Raw genomic sequence first — 15,467 nt, 5'->3', positions numbered from 1 at the left:
CTCCTCAACAATCAAAATGCGGAACATAGTCCGCTCAGATTCAATGTCCCCCGCCTCCCCCGGGACATGGGCGAAGTTTTGCCAGAGGTGGGTGTTGAAACTCCTTCTGACAGGGGACTCTGCCAGACGTTCCCAGCAGACCCTCACAATACGTTTGGGCCTGCCAGGTCGGACCAGTATCTTCCCCACCATAGGAGCCAACTCACCACCAGGTGGTGATTGGTTAACAATCTCTTCACCCAAGTGTCCAAGACATGTGGCGAGTCCAATGAAATGACCACAAAGTCAATCATTGAACTGCGGCCTAGGGTGTCACATGTGGACACCCTTATCTCTGAACATGGTCTTTATGGACAATCAAAACAAGGTAGTGCCCAGGGGGAGTGCTCTCCAGCACCCCCTCTAAGGACTCCAAAAAGGTTGGGTACTCTGAACTGCTGTTTGGTGCATAGGGACAAACAACAGTCAGGACCTGTCCCCCGAGCCAAAGGCAGAGGGAGGCTACCTTCTCGTCCACTGGGGTAAACCCCAATGTACAGGCATAAAGACGTGGGGCAATCAATATGCCCACACCTTGTCGGCGGCTCTCACCATGGGCAACACCAGAGTAGAAGAGAGTCCACCCCCACTCAAGAGGACTGGTACGAGAGGATCCCAAACTGTCTGTGCAGGTGAGCCCGACTATATCTAGTTGTAACTTCTCAAACCCGCACATCAGCTCTGGCTCCGTCCCTGCCAGAGAGGTGACATTCCATGTGCCTAGAGCCAGCTTCTCTAGCCGGGGGTAGGACTGCCGGTCCCCACCTTCGGCTGCTACCCAGCTCACTCCACACCGACTCCCTTGGGCCCTCCCACAGGTGGTGAGCCCATGGGAAGAGGGACCCACGTTGCCTCTTCAGGCTGTGCCCATGGCTGCAGACCCGGTCACCAGGTGCTCGCCTTAGAGCCTCCAGGCAGGGCGCCGGTTACCTAGGTCCATTTATATTTATCATTATCATAGGGGGTCCCAGGTCAAAAGCCCTGCCTGATAAACGTTGAAGTGAGCGTGCTCATTCTGGCGTGTGTGAACGGTGTTCGTTCTTTAGTTGTGTTTCCCCCTGCTTCGTGAAATGCTTCAATCTACCATCCAGCCACTGCTGGTTAAGCAGACAGGCTCTCGGGCATCCCCAGCTGCAGGGGAGAAGCACATTTGGCAAAGAAAGACCCAATGCCGCTGCTTGGCACCAAATTGACGCATATTACCGCCATGTACTTTACATTTGAAATGTTGATGGCCACTTGTGTATTGCAATTCAGAATATTTCTTCCAGCTAGCTAGCGGCCTTCTTCATCACTGCACAAGTCGCTACTCACAGCTTGGGTGTCATGCTGAGTGGTGTCAGCGCTGACTCGGCCCAGGGCAGTAGCTACTCATTTGAAGACCTAAGGAACCCGCCCACGTCCACATTAACTGAAATATTGTGCCACTTTTTTCCTTCTTTTGAAATTTGTTACAATCTGACATCTTAAGTTAGCCGACTGATATTTACCACCAAAGATTTAGAATAGTTTTTGTCTTCAACTAAAGTTTGAATTTGAGAAAATGCCCCTACTTCCTGAGCTAGGTAAAATCCTTAAGATCTTTCTTAATTATTATATTACAAATGACTACACTTTTACTGTAATTGATAAGAAAATTAATCAACATTTAAAATAGTTTACCATTTCAACCGCTTTTATACTCACATTTTGGTGATGAAAAATGTCACTCGTGTCACTCCACTTTATACTCAGCTGACACTGACAGCGGTGCTACTGCTACTGGCAAGAGCATCATTGTACTACATGTTTACAAGACAGAAAGTTAAAACAATCAGTCAAGTATTCTACTGTGATGGAAGGTTTTTCATTTTGCAATTCAATATTTAAATAAAGATTTGTTATTCATATGAATTCATCACAACATTTAGGCCTGGCTTACAGGAAAGAGTTGTTTGTCTGTAGCTTTATCCAATCTTGTGTTGGTCATACTTTAGAATGATTTATTTCTTGCATTTTGTGAATAATGCTAATAAACTTAATTTTAAAAAGTTGCATGCTATATTGCAATATTTGTAAAACAACAACAACAAACAGAGTATTTTCCCCAATTGTTTAGCCCTAGTCCTGATTGATGACTTGGTAGTTTTAATTGGGCCCACATTGTTAAAATTTTATTGGCTTCCCAGTGACAAGGACTGGCTCAGTGTGGCAAAAGGTTTGGCCACATAAGCACACGTGTGGCTAGGAAATTTTTACACTGTTTAGCCACATTGGCTAAAAGGTTTCATGACCCAGTGCCAACCTTGAATAATACATTTCATCCATCTCTTCACAGTGCACAATTTTCACTGTACCAGATTATTGTAAATTGCTTGAGGACTCTGCATCATTTGCACAATTGTCATTATATCAGCATTCGCGCATTACTAGTAACCTTTCATTGCTTAATGACTCTCCGTAGTGTGTTTTTATGTCCTAAAAGTACAGTATATTCTGTCACAGTGGCTGTTTGTTGTCGTACTAGACCGGCTCCAACTAACAGAGACAAATTCCTTGTTTTTTTTTTACATACTTGGCAAATGATTCTGATGCTGTAGACACTGATTATGTTAATGATTTTTCACAGTTATCAACAATGATTTAACAAAGTAGGAAACTGAATATATAATTGATAGATATCATTATGCAACACTTCTGTAAATCACTGCAAGTGTTTACATTTTGAAATCACTTCTCCAACATTCCTTGGAAATCAGTGTCCCATTACTGGTGAGGTAATTTTAGAATAGCCCCACAGGCATAATGTTGGTGACCCCCGCTCTACACCCTTCACCTTTTACCTTTTTTCAAATTAAAGTTGTATCCATGCTGTATTCTACTCTTTCTCAACATTCTCCACCTGTTCTTTTTAGGAAGTAAAGACCCTGGACAGGGCTTGGCTTTCTTTGAACTTCGTAGTCAATGCACGGCGTAGATGAGGACCACAACTGAAGAGTCATCCAGAAGAAGTAACAGTGCTGGACGTGGTAGTAGCACCGTCCTGCAGCGTCTTTTGCAGGAGCAGATGAATCTGAGTTTTGTGATGCAGCAACAGCAGGTAGGAGTTGGAGCTGGCAGTGGAGGGAGCGGGCAGGCTGGCGCTTCAGAAGAGCTTTCCAGGACACCCCATATTGCCCGACAGGAGCCCCAGGGCCAGGAGCTACAGGCAGATGGTCTGGAGAAATTAAGTTCCAGAGCAGTGGGTGGAGGTGTGAGCAATGGAGGAGGAGGAAGCAGCGGTGGAGGTGGTTCAACTAACCAGGGTCAGTGCCAAAGCCCAGAAGAACTCCCTACTTATGAGGAAGCTAAAGTTCAGTCACAGTACTTCCGTGGCCATGGTCCACCTCTTTTACATCAACAACAGAGCAACCAGCCCCAACAGAACACACTCCCTACCTCAGTGGGTGCTACCTTCTATGTCACTGGGGTAACTGATTCTAAGGTGCGCACAGAAGGTCGGCCCACCGTACAGCGTGTTAATGGGGCGGTTAAGGTACACCAAGATGATGGACTAAAGGATCTTAAACAAGGGCATGTCCGTTCTCTAAGCGAACGGCTAATGCAGCTCTCCCTTGCCACCAGTGGTGTCAAGGCGCATGCTCCAGTCATTAGCTCTTCACTCTCCCCACAGCTTTCCCCTCCAGGGCAGCCAGGTGATTACTACAAGCCCCAGCATCGTGGCCCACCTCCAGACTACCCTTTTAAAGGAATGAGGTCACCTATGAAGCAGCAAGAGACTGGAAGTCCTTTTCATCAGGGGCAGAGAGGGAGGGAGCCTTCAAGGGAAGTGCCGCATGTCAGATATCAGCCTCCACCAGAGTATGGCTCATTCAGGTGAGAGAAAAAGCTCATCCACAATAACAGAGGCTGTTTCGTTGGTTTCATTTTGAAATAAATCCTACATTGTTATGAATGATAGGTGTTTATTACAGTATGCAATATATCCACCCATCCATCCATTTTCTACTGCTCATCCGAGGGCGGGTCGCGGGAGCAGTAACTTTAGCAGGGAAGCCCAGACTTCCCTCTCCCCAGCCATTTCATCCATCTCTTCCGGGGGGATCCCGAGGCATTCACAGGCCAGCCGAGAGAAGTAATCATATATATGTGTGTATATGTATATAGATATGTATATATGTATATATATATTTATATATGTATATGTATATATGTATATGTATATGTATATATGTATATATGTATATATATGTATGTATGTATGTATGTATATATGTATATGTATATATATATATATATGTATGCATGTATGTATATATATATATGTATGTATATATGTATATGTACATGTATGTATATTTGTATATATATGTATATATATGTATATGTATGTATATATGTATATGTATATGTATGTATATATGTATGTGTATATATATGTATATATATATCTATATATGTATATGTGTATGTATGTATGTATATATATATGTATGTATGTATGTATGTATATATATATGTATGTATGTATGGGTCGAATAACGGCTGTCAAGTACCAGAGGAGAATGATACATTTTCTATATTTGCGATTGAAGGTCCGAAGATTTAAAAACAGCTCTTTAATGAGTTTCTCAGGAAGAGGGTAAACAAGCACGTTGTCCGTTTTGCCGCACGAAAGACTTTTGTGAGTCTGTCAAGGGATACTTCCTTTAAATGAGAGAGGGTAGCCGGATGGCATATTTGTTATGTCCATATTAGTCTTAGTGATCGAAGAACTCAACCCGGCTTGAGGCACGGTGCCCTTAATCTCAGTCCTATTGAGCTCTATTTTTGTTTTTTTTGTTTTTTTGGGGGTTTTTTTTAGCAAAAAATTGCACCAAATCATCAACTGAAAAGGAGGAGCTGTTGGAAGTAGGCTACTTTTGGGTTAGCATTTCTACTGTATCCAAAAGTATTTAGGGTTATTTTTATTCAGACAAATTATTTTGGAAAAACAGTTTTAGCTGAGATGAGAGCTTGTTTGTATTTTAGTAAACTATCCCCCCATGCCTGATGGAACACCTCAAGCTTCCGGCATTATTGTTTTACATTGTACACATGTTGGATGCCATACAATATAAAGGCAATGGTACCAAATACTAATGAAATGTACTTTATGTAAACTTCTGAGTTTGAAGAATGTAATAAAAAAATTATCCCAAAAAATTCTGTCATTATTATGGCATTGAGCAAAGAGAAATAATTTTGGTTATCCCAATTGACCTAAAAGAGCAAACATTTGTATCTGATTTCATGTCAAGACGAGGGGAAATAAATAAAGCAAGTCTCTTTATATAGTATGCAAAGCTTTGGTTTAACCTGTAGCTACGATCCCCAATTCCAATGAAGTTGGAATGTTGTTCATTCATTCATGTTCCGTTCCGCTTATCCTCACTAGAGTTGCGGGCATGCTGGAGCCTATCCCAGCTATCTTCGGGCGAGAGGCGGGGTACACCCTGAACTGGTCGCCAGCCAATCGCAGGGCACATGCAAACAAACAACCATTCGCACTCACATTCACACCAATGGGCAATTTAGAGTATTCAATTAACCTACCCTGGATTTTTTTTTTGGGGGGGGATGTGGGAGGAAACCGCAGTACCCGGAGAAAACTCACGCAGGCACGGGAAGAACATGCAAACTCCACACAGATTTGAACCCCGGTCCTCAGAACTGTGATAGTGCAGATGTGCTAATCAGTCATCCACCATGCCGCTGTTAGAATGTTGTGTAAAATATAAATAAAACCAGAGTACAATGGTTTGCAAACCCTTTTCAATCTACTGTACAGCCCTAATTCCAATGAAGTTGAGACGTGTTAAACATAAATAAAAACAGAATACAATGATTTGCAAATCATTTTCAACCTATATTTAATTGAATACACTACAAAGACAAGATATTTAACGTTCAAACTGATCAACTTGATTGTTTTTAGCAAATAATCATTAACTTAGAATTTTATGGCTGCAACACGTTCCAAAAAAGCTGAGACAGGTGGCAAAAAAGAAAGTTGAGGAACACTCATCAAACACCTGTTTGGAACATCCCAGAGGTGAACAGGCTAATTGGAAGCAGGGGGGTGCCATGATTGGGTATAAAAGGAGCTTCCCTGAATTGCTCAGTCATTCACAAGCAAAGATGGGGCAAGGTTCACCTCTTTGTGAACAAGTGCGTGAGGAAATAGTCGAACAGTTTAAGGACAATGTTCCTCAATGTACAATTGCAAGGAATTGAGTTATTTCATCATCTACGGTCCATAATATCATCAAAAGGTTCAGAGAATCTGGAGAAACCACTGCATGTAAGCGGCAAGGCCGAAAACCAACATTGAATGCCTGTGACCTTCGATCCCTCAGGCGGCACTGCATCAAAAACCGACATGTAAAATATGTGTAAAATATATCACCACATGGGCTCAAGAACACTTCAGAAAAGCAATATCAGTAAATACAGTTCGGCGCTACATCCGTAAGTGCAACTTGAAACTCTACTATGCAAAGCAAAAGCCATTTATCAACAACACCCAGAAACGGCGCCGGCTTCTCTGGGCCCGAGCTCGTCTAAGATGGACTGACGCAAAGTGGAAAAGTGTTCTGCGGTCCGACGAGTCCACATTTCAAATTGTTTTTGGAAATTGTGGACGTCGTGGCTTCCGGGTCAAAGAGGAAAAGAACCATCCGCATTGTTATGGACGCAAAGTTCAAAAGCGAGCATCTGTGATGGTATGTGGCTGTATTAGTGCCAATGGCATGGGTAACTTACATATCTGTGAATTTACCATTAATGCTGAAAGGTACATACAGGTTTTGGAGAAACATGTGCTGCCATCCAAGCAACGTCTTTTTCATGGACGCCCCTGCTTATTTCAGCAAGTCAATGCCAAACCACATTCTGCACATCTTATAACAGCGTGAGTTTGTAGTAAAAGAGTGCGGGCACTAGACTGGCCTGCCTGCAGTCCAGACTTGTCTCCCATTGAAAATGTGTGGCGCATTAGGAAGCGTAAAATACGACAACTGAGACCTGGGACTGTTGAACAGCTGAAGCTGTACATCAAGCAAGAATGGGAAAGAATTCCACCTACAAAGCTTCAACAATTAGTGTCCTCAGTTCCCAAACGTTTATTGAATGTTGTTAAAAGAAAAGGTGATGTAACACAGTGGTAAACATGGCCCTGTTTCAGCTTTTTTGGAATGTGTTGCACCCATAAAATTCTAAGTTAATGATTATTTGCTAAAAACAACCAAGTTGATCAGTTTGAACATTAAATATCTTGTCTTTGTAGTGTATTCAATTAAATATAGGTTGAACATGATTTACAAATCAATGTATTCTGTTTTTATTTATTTTTAACACGACATCCCAAATTCATTGGAATTGGGGTTGTATATTCAATTGAATACACTACAAAGACAAGGTATTTAATGTTAAAACTGATAAAAGTTTTTTTTTTCTCCAAACATTCACTCATTTTGAATTTGATGCCTGCAACATACTCCGACCATCCATTTTCTGAGCCGCTTCTCCTCACTAGGGTCGCTAGCGTGCTGGAGCCTATCCCAGCCATCATCGGGCAGGAGGCGGGGTACACCCAGAACTGGTTTCCAGCCAATCGCGCCTGCAAATTACTGTATTCCAAAAAAGCTGGTACAGGGGCGTATTTATCACTATATTACATTACCTTTCTTTTTAACAACACTAAATAAGTGTTTGGGAACTGAGGACACTAATTGTTGAAGCTTTATAGGTGGAATTCTTCGTATTCTTGCTTGATGTACAACTTCAGTTGCTCAATAGTCCATTGTCATGTTTTGCACTTCGTAATGCGGCACACATTTTCAATGGGAGATAGGTCTGGACTGCTGGCAGGCCAGTCTAGTACTCGCACTCTTTTACTACAAAGCCACATAATACGTGCAGAATGTGTCTTGGCATTGTCTTGCTGAAATACAGTAAGCAGGCACATTTTCTCATTTTTTGTTTGTCCTGTTTGGGTGTCAGGTCAAGCAGAATGGAGGATCTGTATCCCTTTTATGCCGGAACAGTTTTACTGTGTCACAGTGGAGTTTTTAAGCTGCCACTGCGTTTTCTTAGTATGATAATTGATGTTTATTGAGAATCAGAATCGATCAGTTGAACAGAACAAAGTCTTGGGGGGGGGGGGAGCGAGAAACGAAGACAAAAGACAAAGCACAAATTGTAAACAGGATGACAAAAGTAAATCATTGCATATCTACAACAATGAAACATTAGATATGAGTGTTGCATGGGGCTGTAGTGCTACACCCTGTGAGGGAAGGACAGGACAAGATAAAACAGGACAAGGACAGGAGAAGAAGCATGCAGGACAAGGGTCGTGAACCCGGCTGTACAACTGAAGTGTGGTCGGACTGACTATGTAAATTATAAAAGCCTATAGGAAGAGAGTGGGAGTGAGGGGCTACCCAAGCAATTTGCATAGTCATGAGTGATTTGTCGCAATAAGTGAGTGGCCCCACACCCAGCGAAAGAGTCCCAGGAGTGTGTGCCTGTGGACACATGCAGGTGAATTGACACCGTTTCGCAAACACAAAGACTGACAGAAGTGTCCTGTAATTGTTGTGCCTGTACCGCGGAGGCTGAAGACCCCACCCAATCAATCTAGCCTTCTGGCTAATTCTGGCTTTTTTAACCATGTGTATTTCATGTGTTTTATGAAATTGCATTGTCCCCTTTCAAATAAACTGATTAAAAATAATAATAAAATCGAGGGGCGGCATCGGGCCCAGGGGTCCACCCGAGAGCAGCCCGGTGGGCGGGAAACCTCCCACACCGAGGGACCCAGGGCGGTCCGCCGGTCCCACCGAGGGGCCTCGACAACTGGCCACCCAGAGTATGGACCCGATAGCCATACATGACTTTACATGTAATTATGCCGCATGAAACGTCCAATTTGTGTCCAGTGTGAACGCAGCATTACACCCAATTATGACACGCATCTGTTTCCAGTTAACCTGTTCATCTGTGTACTGTTACAAACAGGTGTTCTTTTGAGCATTCTTCAACTTTCCCAGTCTTTTGTTGCCCCTGTGCCAGCTTTTTTTGAATGTCTTGCAGGGATCAAATAAAAAATGAGTGAATATTTGCAAAAAAAAAAAACACGTTCAGCAGTTTGAACATGAAATATCTTGTCTTTGTAGTGTATTGAATTGAATATACTGTAGGTTGAAAAGGATTTGCAAATCATTGTATTCTGTTTTTATTTACATTTTACACAAACTCCCAACTTCATTGGAACGTGAGTTTGTGTCTGTCTGCCTGTCTCTCTCGCTCTCTCTCTCTCTCTAGTTTCAAGTTTGAGACTTTAAAAATGAAGGGCAACCAATGAGGCAGCTGAGAATTTTAAAAAACATATTTGAAAAATAAGATCTAGGTATGTTGCCTAATGGGCGAGCCGGCCCAGGCTGTGTTAATGAAAACATGGGTTATTTTCTGTCCTCAGGTCCAATAAGGAGGGTTCGGTTACTTTCCAAAAGTACCTTCACCACCACAGCCCCACCTCTTCCATCACCTCCACTGGTTCTTTGTCCCGGGCCCAATCTTCTACTATGTGTAGCTTACCAAGTCCATTTCATACCCCCTACTCCTCGCACCTATCTGGCCCCCACCAACAGCCACATGATCGTGGTGAGACTTTTCCCAGCATGGGGATTCGCAATCTACAGGGTCTTGTTTCCAACCAGGTAGGTGAGACTTTCACCCCTGTGCCTCTCAACACAACACCACAAATATGTCATGGTTTTCCTAATGACTCCAACGGCTCCTTGCTTCTGTTTCACAACAAACAGGAACGGACTCATCCATATCAACAACAGCATTCTCTAGGCTTGCCCCCTCCACAGCCTCAACCCTTTGTTCAAGCCAGACATTTCCCCCATCTACATTCTTACTCCCACCTGCAGGGGCAGACCTTTGAAATAATGGCACATGCTCAACAGAGGGTGGACATGCTCAATGAAGCAAACAGAGTTCTGAGGCAAGAGATGGATGCCTGCCGTGATAAAGTCACCAAGCTGCACAAGGTAACATAAGAGCTTTTATGTCAGAGTGCCAGATTCTTCTTCCCCCTCTAAAAATGCACTGTGATGAGTAAAAGTGATTGAAGACTGGTTTCTTTTAACTTTTTTTAAATGGGTGGGTGGATGTGAAAAGTATAAATGGGGAATTTGTTGAAAATGTAGCAAACCTGCCAACTTTGGGAATCTGGCCCCCGGGCCTTGAGTTTGGCACCTGTGCTGAAAACGTTACCATTAAAGGATACTATTACGTATGTAGAATGCTAACTTTTCTTTTTAACCGATAATTAACTCTTGAGAATGATAGCTGACATTGTTAAAATCTCATCTCGGATTGGGAAACCGATCCTGTTCATTTACTGTATACCGTCAGTACTAGCAGTAGCTTGCTAGGCTACATAACGTTTTTGTTGCCTGCTTGTGAGCCGTATCGTATTAAAAGTACGGGAACATACCTAAAGCAAGTCTTAAACGAACGTCCTCTCTTGTCCTGAGCACCGGTGACCACCAACACACGTTTTTCCCCATTTTGTTCTTATAATACAGTCGCCGCGATCCACTCTTGTTGTCGTCGCCACGGTAACGTGTGTATCCTGTCACATTTGAGTTGACAAGATAAAGCCCAATGATCGTAAAAGACGGGATGAGGTGGTATCGGAATACAAGATTTTATTGCAGTAGTCTGAGATAGAGCAAATTTGTCTTGTAGTCTGATCCGGGCATTACGTGTTGTCTGTCTCAGACGTGTTGTCTATCCCACACCGCCGACATATTATTATTATTTTTTTAAATAACTTGATCGGCCGTCAGATATTTACAGTACTATGTCAAAAGACACGCGACAAGGCTAAAAATAAACTAGCTTTTGGATTCAAATATACTGTGCATGATGGCGACGCGGAGTAAATGTCTTGCGAGTCATTGATCGGATCGGCAAATTATGACATTAAAGCCGATCAGCATAACATGCTAATTATCGGCCAATACTGATCAGGCCAATAAAATCGGTGTAAAGTCTACTTTAAAGTGCAAATACCTGTACATGTAAACAAAACTGGAGATTCGTAGTTCAAAAGGTTGACCTGATTGAGCAAAACCTATTTGATATTTGGGTTCAGCACATCAAAACTGTGCTAAATCAGGTAAAAAAATCTTAAGACGAATTTGTTGTTGACCATTGTTATCAATGTAGAATCAAAGATGCTGTTACATCGCTGTGATTTTGAATTTTGAAATGTTGGTACCTGAGACAGGCGGGTTAGAGCATCTGCCTCACAGTTCTGAGGACCCGGGTTCAATCCCCAGCCCCGCCTGTGTGGAGTTTGCATGTTCTCCCCGTGCCTGCGTGGGTTTTCTCCGGACACTCCGGTTTCCTCCCACATCCCAAAAAAAACATGCATTAATTGGAGACCCTAAATTGCCCGTAGGTGTGACTGTGAGTGCGAATGGTTGTTTGTTTCTATGTGCCCTGCGATTGGCTGGCAATCAGTTCAGGGTGTACCCCGCCTCTTGCCCGATGATAGCTGGGATAGGCTCCAGCATGCCCACGACCCTAGTGAGGAGAAGCGGCTCAGAAAATGGATGGATGGATGGTACCTGGGACACCTGTGGTAACTTTGGACACTAGTTTGTCTAAAAGATTTACACGTATGTCCCTATGCAATTTAAATTACTATACAGAGGCTGAAATAAGTATTTGACACGTCACCATTTTTCTCACTAAATATATTTAAATATATGCAGTGTTTTGGTTTGGGTTGTGTTTAGTTTTGTTCCATGTTTTCCTGTGTTCCATGTTTGTCGTGTGCTCATTAGGTTGTTGTGTCCACCTGTTCTCGTCTACTTTGTGTCGACCAATCAGCTCTCTCCAGCCACTCGTGTCTTGTCCAGGTGTTCCTCGTTGTCTCATCAATTTGTTTGTATTTAGTTCCCTGGTTTCTTTCAGTTCTTGTCGGTTCATTGTCGTTGTCACATATCTTTGCCATGTCATAGTCGCCAGTTGTCTTTATCATTGTGGTATGTCATTGTCAGGTGTAATTTTCCCTTTCTATTCCACGTCTTACTCACAGGTCATAGTTTGTTTCCAGTTTTAAATATTCGAGTGTTTCTTTGTTACTTTGATTTGATTGGTATCTGTTGTGGGACTTCGTTCAGTTTTCCCTTTTTGAAGATTAAATATTCTTATTTTGAGACTCCCGCACTCCTGCCTTGCCTCCCTGCTTCCCTGCAATTGGGTCCACCATGTTCTTGCCTTGCGTTCCTCGCCTTCGCCCTAACCATGTACCTGACAGAATGAACCGACCAGAACAGGACCCAGCGGGAAGAACATGGCGTCACCCTGGACACCACCAAAGTGCCTCCCACCGTCCTCAGCCTGCCATCCATACCTACCCTCCTCCAGTAAGCCCTATCGTTCAGTCTTTTCTGTCATTTTCATTGGGTCCCCCCACTTGTCCTAGTTATTCACCATGCCCTACTATTTTTCATCCACGTTTCTTTAGATTCTGATTTTTCTGATTGTGAAGATGGCCCCGATTTAGTTAACCTCCTGTCTGATTCTGAATCTGACACAGATTTAGATTTTTCTGGTTCCTTCCCTAGTTTATCCCGTCCTCGTCAGTTTTTGTCACGTCTCCCCGTTTCCAACCCCAGTGAGTCCAAATCCTTTCCCTCAGACCTTTTCTTGGGCACCCGTTTGGCCATCTACCTGGGACCGCCGCGTGGTGGCCAACGGAGGCGCCCAAGTAAAGGTCAAATTTTGCCCCCTCGTTGTTTTTCCCCTGTTCACAAGTCTCTTAATTTTTCACCTGTTCCCACACATTGTTCCACGACTCCAATTAAGTCACGTCTAGTCAAACCTGCCCCCAAGCCACCATGTTCAGTACCAGCCATTTTTCCTAGTTCACCTTCCCGAGACCTTGTGCACTCTTCCACTCCCGTACCCTCTACTCCCAAACCTCAATGGCGGCAGGCTGAGGAAGCGACTGCAGGCCCCGTTCCTGCTCCTCGGCAGCTGCGCCAGGCTCCCGTTCCTGCTCCTCGGCAGCTGCGCCAGGCTCCCGTTCCGGCTCCTCGGCAGCTGCGCCAGGCTCCCGTTCCGGCTCCTCGGCAGCTGCGCCAGGCTCCCGCTCCGGCGGCGCTCGTCCAGCGGGCGCAACCCGTCCCTGCTCCGGCGGCGCTCGTCCAGCGGCCGCCACCCGTCCCTGCTCCGGCGGCGCTCGTCCAGCGGCCGCCACCCGTCCTTGCTCCGGCGGCGCTCGTCCAGCGGCCGCCACCCGTCCTTGCTCCGGCGGCGCTCGTCCAAGTGATTGTATTTCTCCAAATTTGAATGTCTGCTGGTTAAATTTGTTTGCCAACCGAGTAGCTTGTGTTTATCTCAAAACGAACACAGAAATGTTATACAAACATTAAGTGTCATTAGCTAGCTATTAACTAGATAAGGTTGAAACATGACCCTGTCCCAGCTTGCATGGATTAAACAGGGTGTGCGTGACATTGCTAGATCCAATCATTAATCTTTTATCCCACTGGTTTTAAACCACAAAATAATCCTAGGATGGAAAAGTAACATTAAGAGGCGGTCTATCTCCCTTTTGGTCACCGAGGGGGGGCACGCCCTCTTTCGCTCTAATGCGTAAAAGGCCGAAGCTCCTTGGTGCTTGGTGTCGCTCGTTCGTTGAACCTTGCTGAAGAACTGCTGAGGAAGCACCCACCTCTCACCATGAGGTGGCGAGGACGCGCCAGACCTTCCCCCGCTGCAGTGCACCCTGCCAGTGCCCCAAGCTACCCGTGGAGGTGCTTGGGCAGCTCAAGGACGAAGCTCCATTGGGATGGAAACGGGTGGCGCATGTCCGCTCCCAGTGACCAGGCCACTCCCGGGCTTCGGCCGCTCTGCACTTCAAGATTTTTGTTTTTTTTCTTCGTTCTTTTTCCATCAAAGCCACCTGCCCTCGACCGGACTGGCCAAACATCCTGGAGATTGACCAGCCTGCCTAAATTGTGTTCCACGCAATGTAAATCCAACGTGCGGTCTACTAAAGTATAGATTGGTGCATATTTGGGTTTAAATTTACGGCAACCAGAATCCCAGCTTTATGCATTGCTCACGGCACATCCTCACCTCACACCTACGTCACGTTCGACCTGCTTTATGAATGCTTATGTATGTGTACCTTGTTTTCCTTTTCTCTGCATTGTTTCCCTATCGATTCCCCTGTTAGATTTCATTACATTTTATATAAAACCCAGAACCTGTATCGTTTGTGTTTGGATACGATAAGAGACCTCTGGGTTGTAGAACTCTTATTTAATTCCTGTAGCAACCTTCAAATTATGAGACATAGAGGTTTTTTTTGTCACTTTTTTCACAAAAAGTTTTACACCTAAAAAGAGACGTGCCCCTTTTTGAGATAAAATAGTCTGATTTTAATGTTAAAACGTAAATCGGACTAACCCGGACGTGAACGCAGGCGTTCAACTTAGACGAATTCATTTCTCAAGTAAATTACGTTTTATCCCAAATCCATATACGCTATAATAATAATAATAATGACATTTGTAAACACCTTTCAAGACCCTCAAGGACACTGTAGAGCCAATAAAGCAACAATAAAAACAGAATTATACAGAGAGAATAAAACAAAAACAAGCAAGCAAAACCAATCAAGCAAAAACGAGAGACTGAAGGCTCTGCTCCCCATGGTGCTGCGACGGGGAGGTGGGACAGGTGGATGAAGGAGGAGGAGGACCTAAAGGCCTCTCAGATCATATACCCCTCTCTTGCTTCAGGCATTAATCTGCAAAAAAAAGAAAAAATGCTCCTCAAAATTAGAAAGTTGCTCCTTAAATTAAGTTATTTATTAGCAAAACTGCTTGTCAAAGAAAAAAGTAATGAGTCTTGTGCAGGAGGAATTTCTCTTCTTCAAACAGGTTATTTATTACCAGAGAACTGTTCAAAATAAATGTTATTTTAAAGAGACCAATCTAAAATGGGAGGTCTGAATGGGCAATTCAACAGATGAGGCGCAAACACAGAGGGCTTCAAGTGCTCGTAAAGCATGTTTCACAGTAGTGGACAAACTGTATCAAATATTAAGAGGCACTGGTGTCTAAACAGCTGAGTGCCGGGGTGAACAATGTAATGACTGACATCATTGCCACTGCCCACAGTAAACTAAATCAAAAAATGACCCATTAAATCACAGATGTTTCTGCACTGTCAGAAAATGGGCTCTGCCCACACAGCTGTTTTATTCCTCAGAGAGACCCAATTGCTCTCACATGGGAATTTTGGGAAGTCTTTGTGACCCCGCAGCTTTTTGGAGGAAGAGTGTGAAAACCTGCCACTAAAAC

At 43.9% G+C, this 15,467-nt stretch overlaps 2 protein-coding genes across 11 annotated transcripts in view; both read left to right on the top strand.

Moving 5' to 3' along the window:
- amot (angiomotin) overlaps positions 1–15,467 on the top strand; it is a 162,280-nt gene that overhangs the window by 11,237 nt on the left and 135,576 nt on the right. For 7 of the 10 annotated variants that reach the window (XR_009785044.1, XR_009785043.1, XM_061750823.1 and 4 more), the window contains exons 2-4: positions 2,934–3,894; positions 9,542–9,782; positions 9,888–10,121. Coding sequence is in view for 8 of the 10 variants with exons in the window: in XM_061750823.1 (XP_061606807.1) it covers positions 2,996–3,894; positions 9,542–9,782; positions 9,888–10,121 (1,374 nt within the window). In the remaining 2 variants the exon portion in view is untranslated. Of the gene's footprint in view, positions 1–2,933; positions 3,895–9,541; positions 10,122–15,467 lie in introns of those variants that run through there. The other 3 variants (XM_061750816.1, XM_061750817.1, XM_061750824.1) reach the window with 2 other exon arrangements.
- Positions 10,133–14,371, top strand: LOC133466802 (uncharacterized). The gene is made up of 2 exons (XM_061750837.1): positions 10,133–12,515; positions 12,617–14,371. Exons 1-2 carry the CDS (start codon positions 12,443–12,445, stop codon positions 13,441–13,443), a joined length of 900 nt encoding a protein of 299 aa, XP_061606821.1. The 5' UTR covers positions 10,133–12,442; the 3' UTR covers positions 13,444–14,371.

This window comes from Phyllopteryx taeniolatus, chromosome 17, assembly GCF_024500385.1.
Source record: "Phyllopteryx taeniolatus isolate TA_2022b chromosome 17, UOR_Ptae_1.2, whole genome shotgun sequence".
Lineage (NCBI taxonomy): Eukaryota > Metazoa > Chordata > Actinopteri > Syngnathiformes > Syngnathidae > Phyllopteryx > Phyllopteryx taeniolatus.
This window is presented reverse-complemented; position numbering and strand designations above follow the sequence as displayed.

Coding starts and splice junctions, on each gene's coding strand:
- LOC133466802 (XM_061750837.1), top strand. CDS start 12,443: ATGGCGTCACCCTGGACACCACCAAAGTGCCTCCCACCGTCCTCAGCC. Junction 12,516..12,616: donor TCCATACCTACCCTCCTCCA/GTAAGCCCTATC, acceptor ACGTTTCTTTAG/ATTCTGATTTTTCTGATTGT.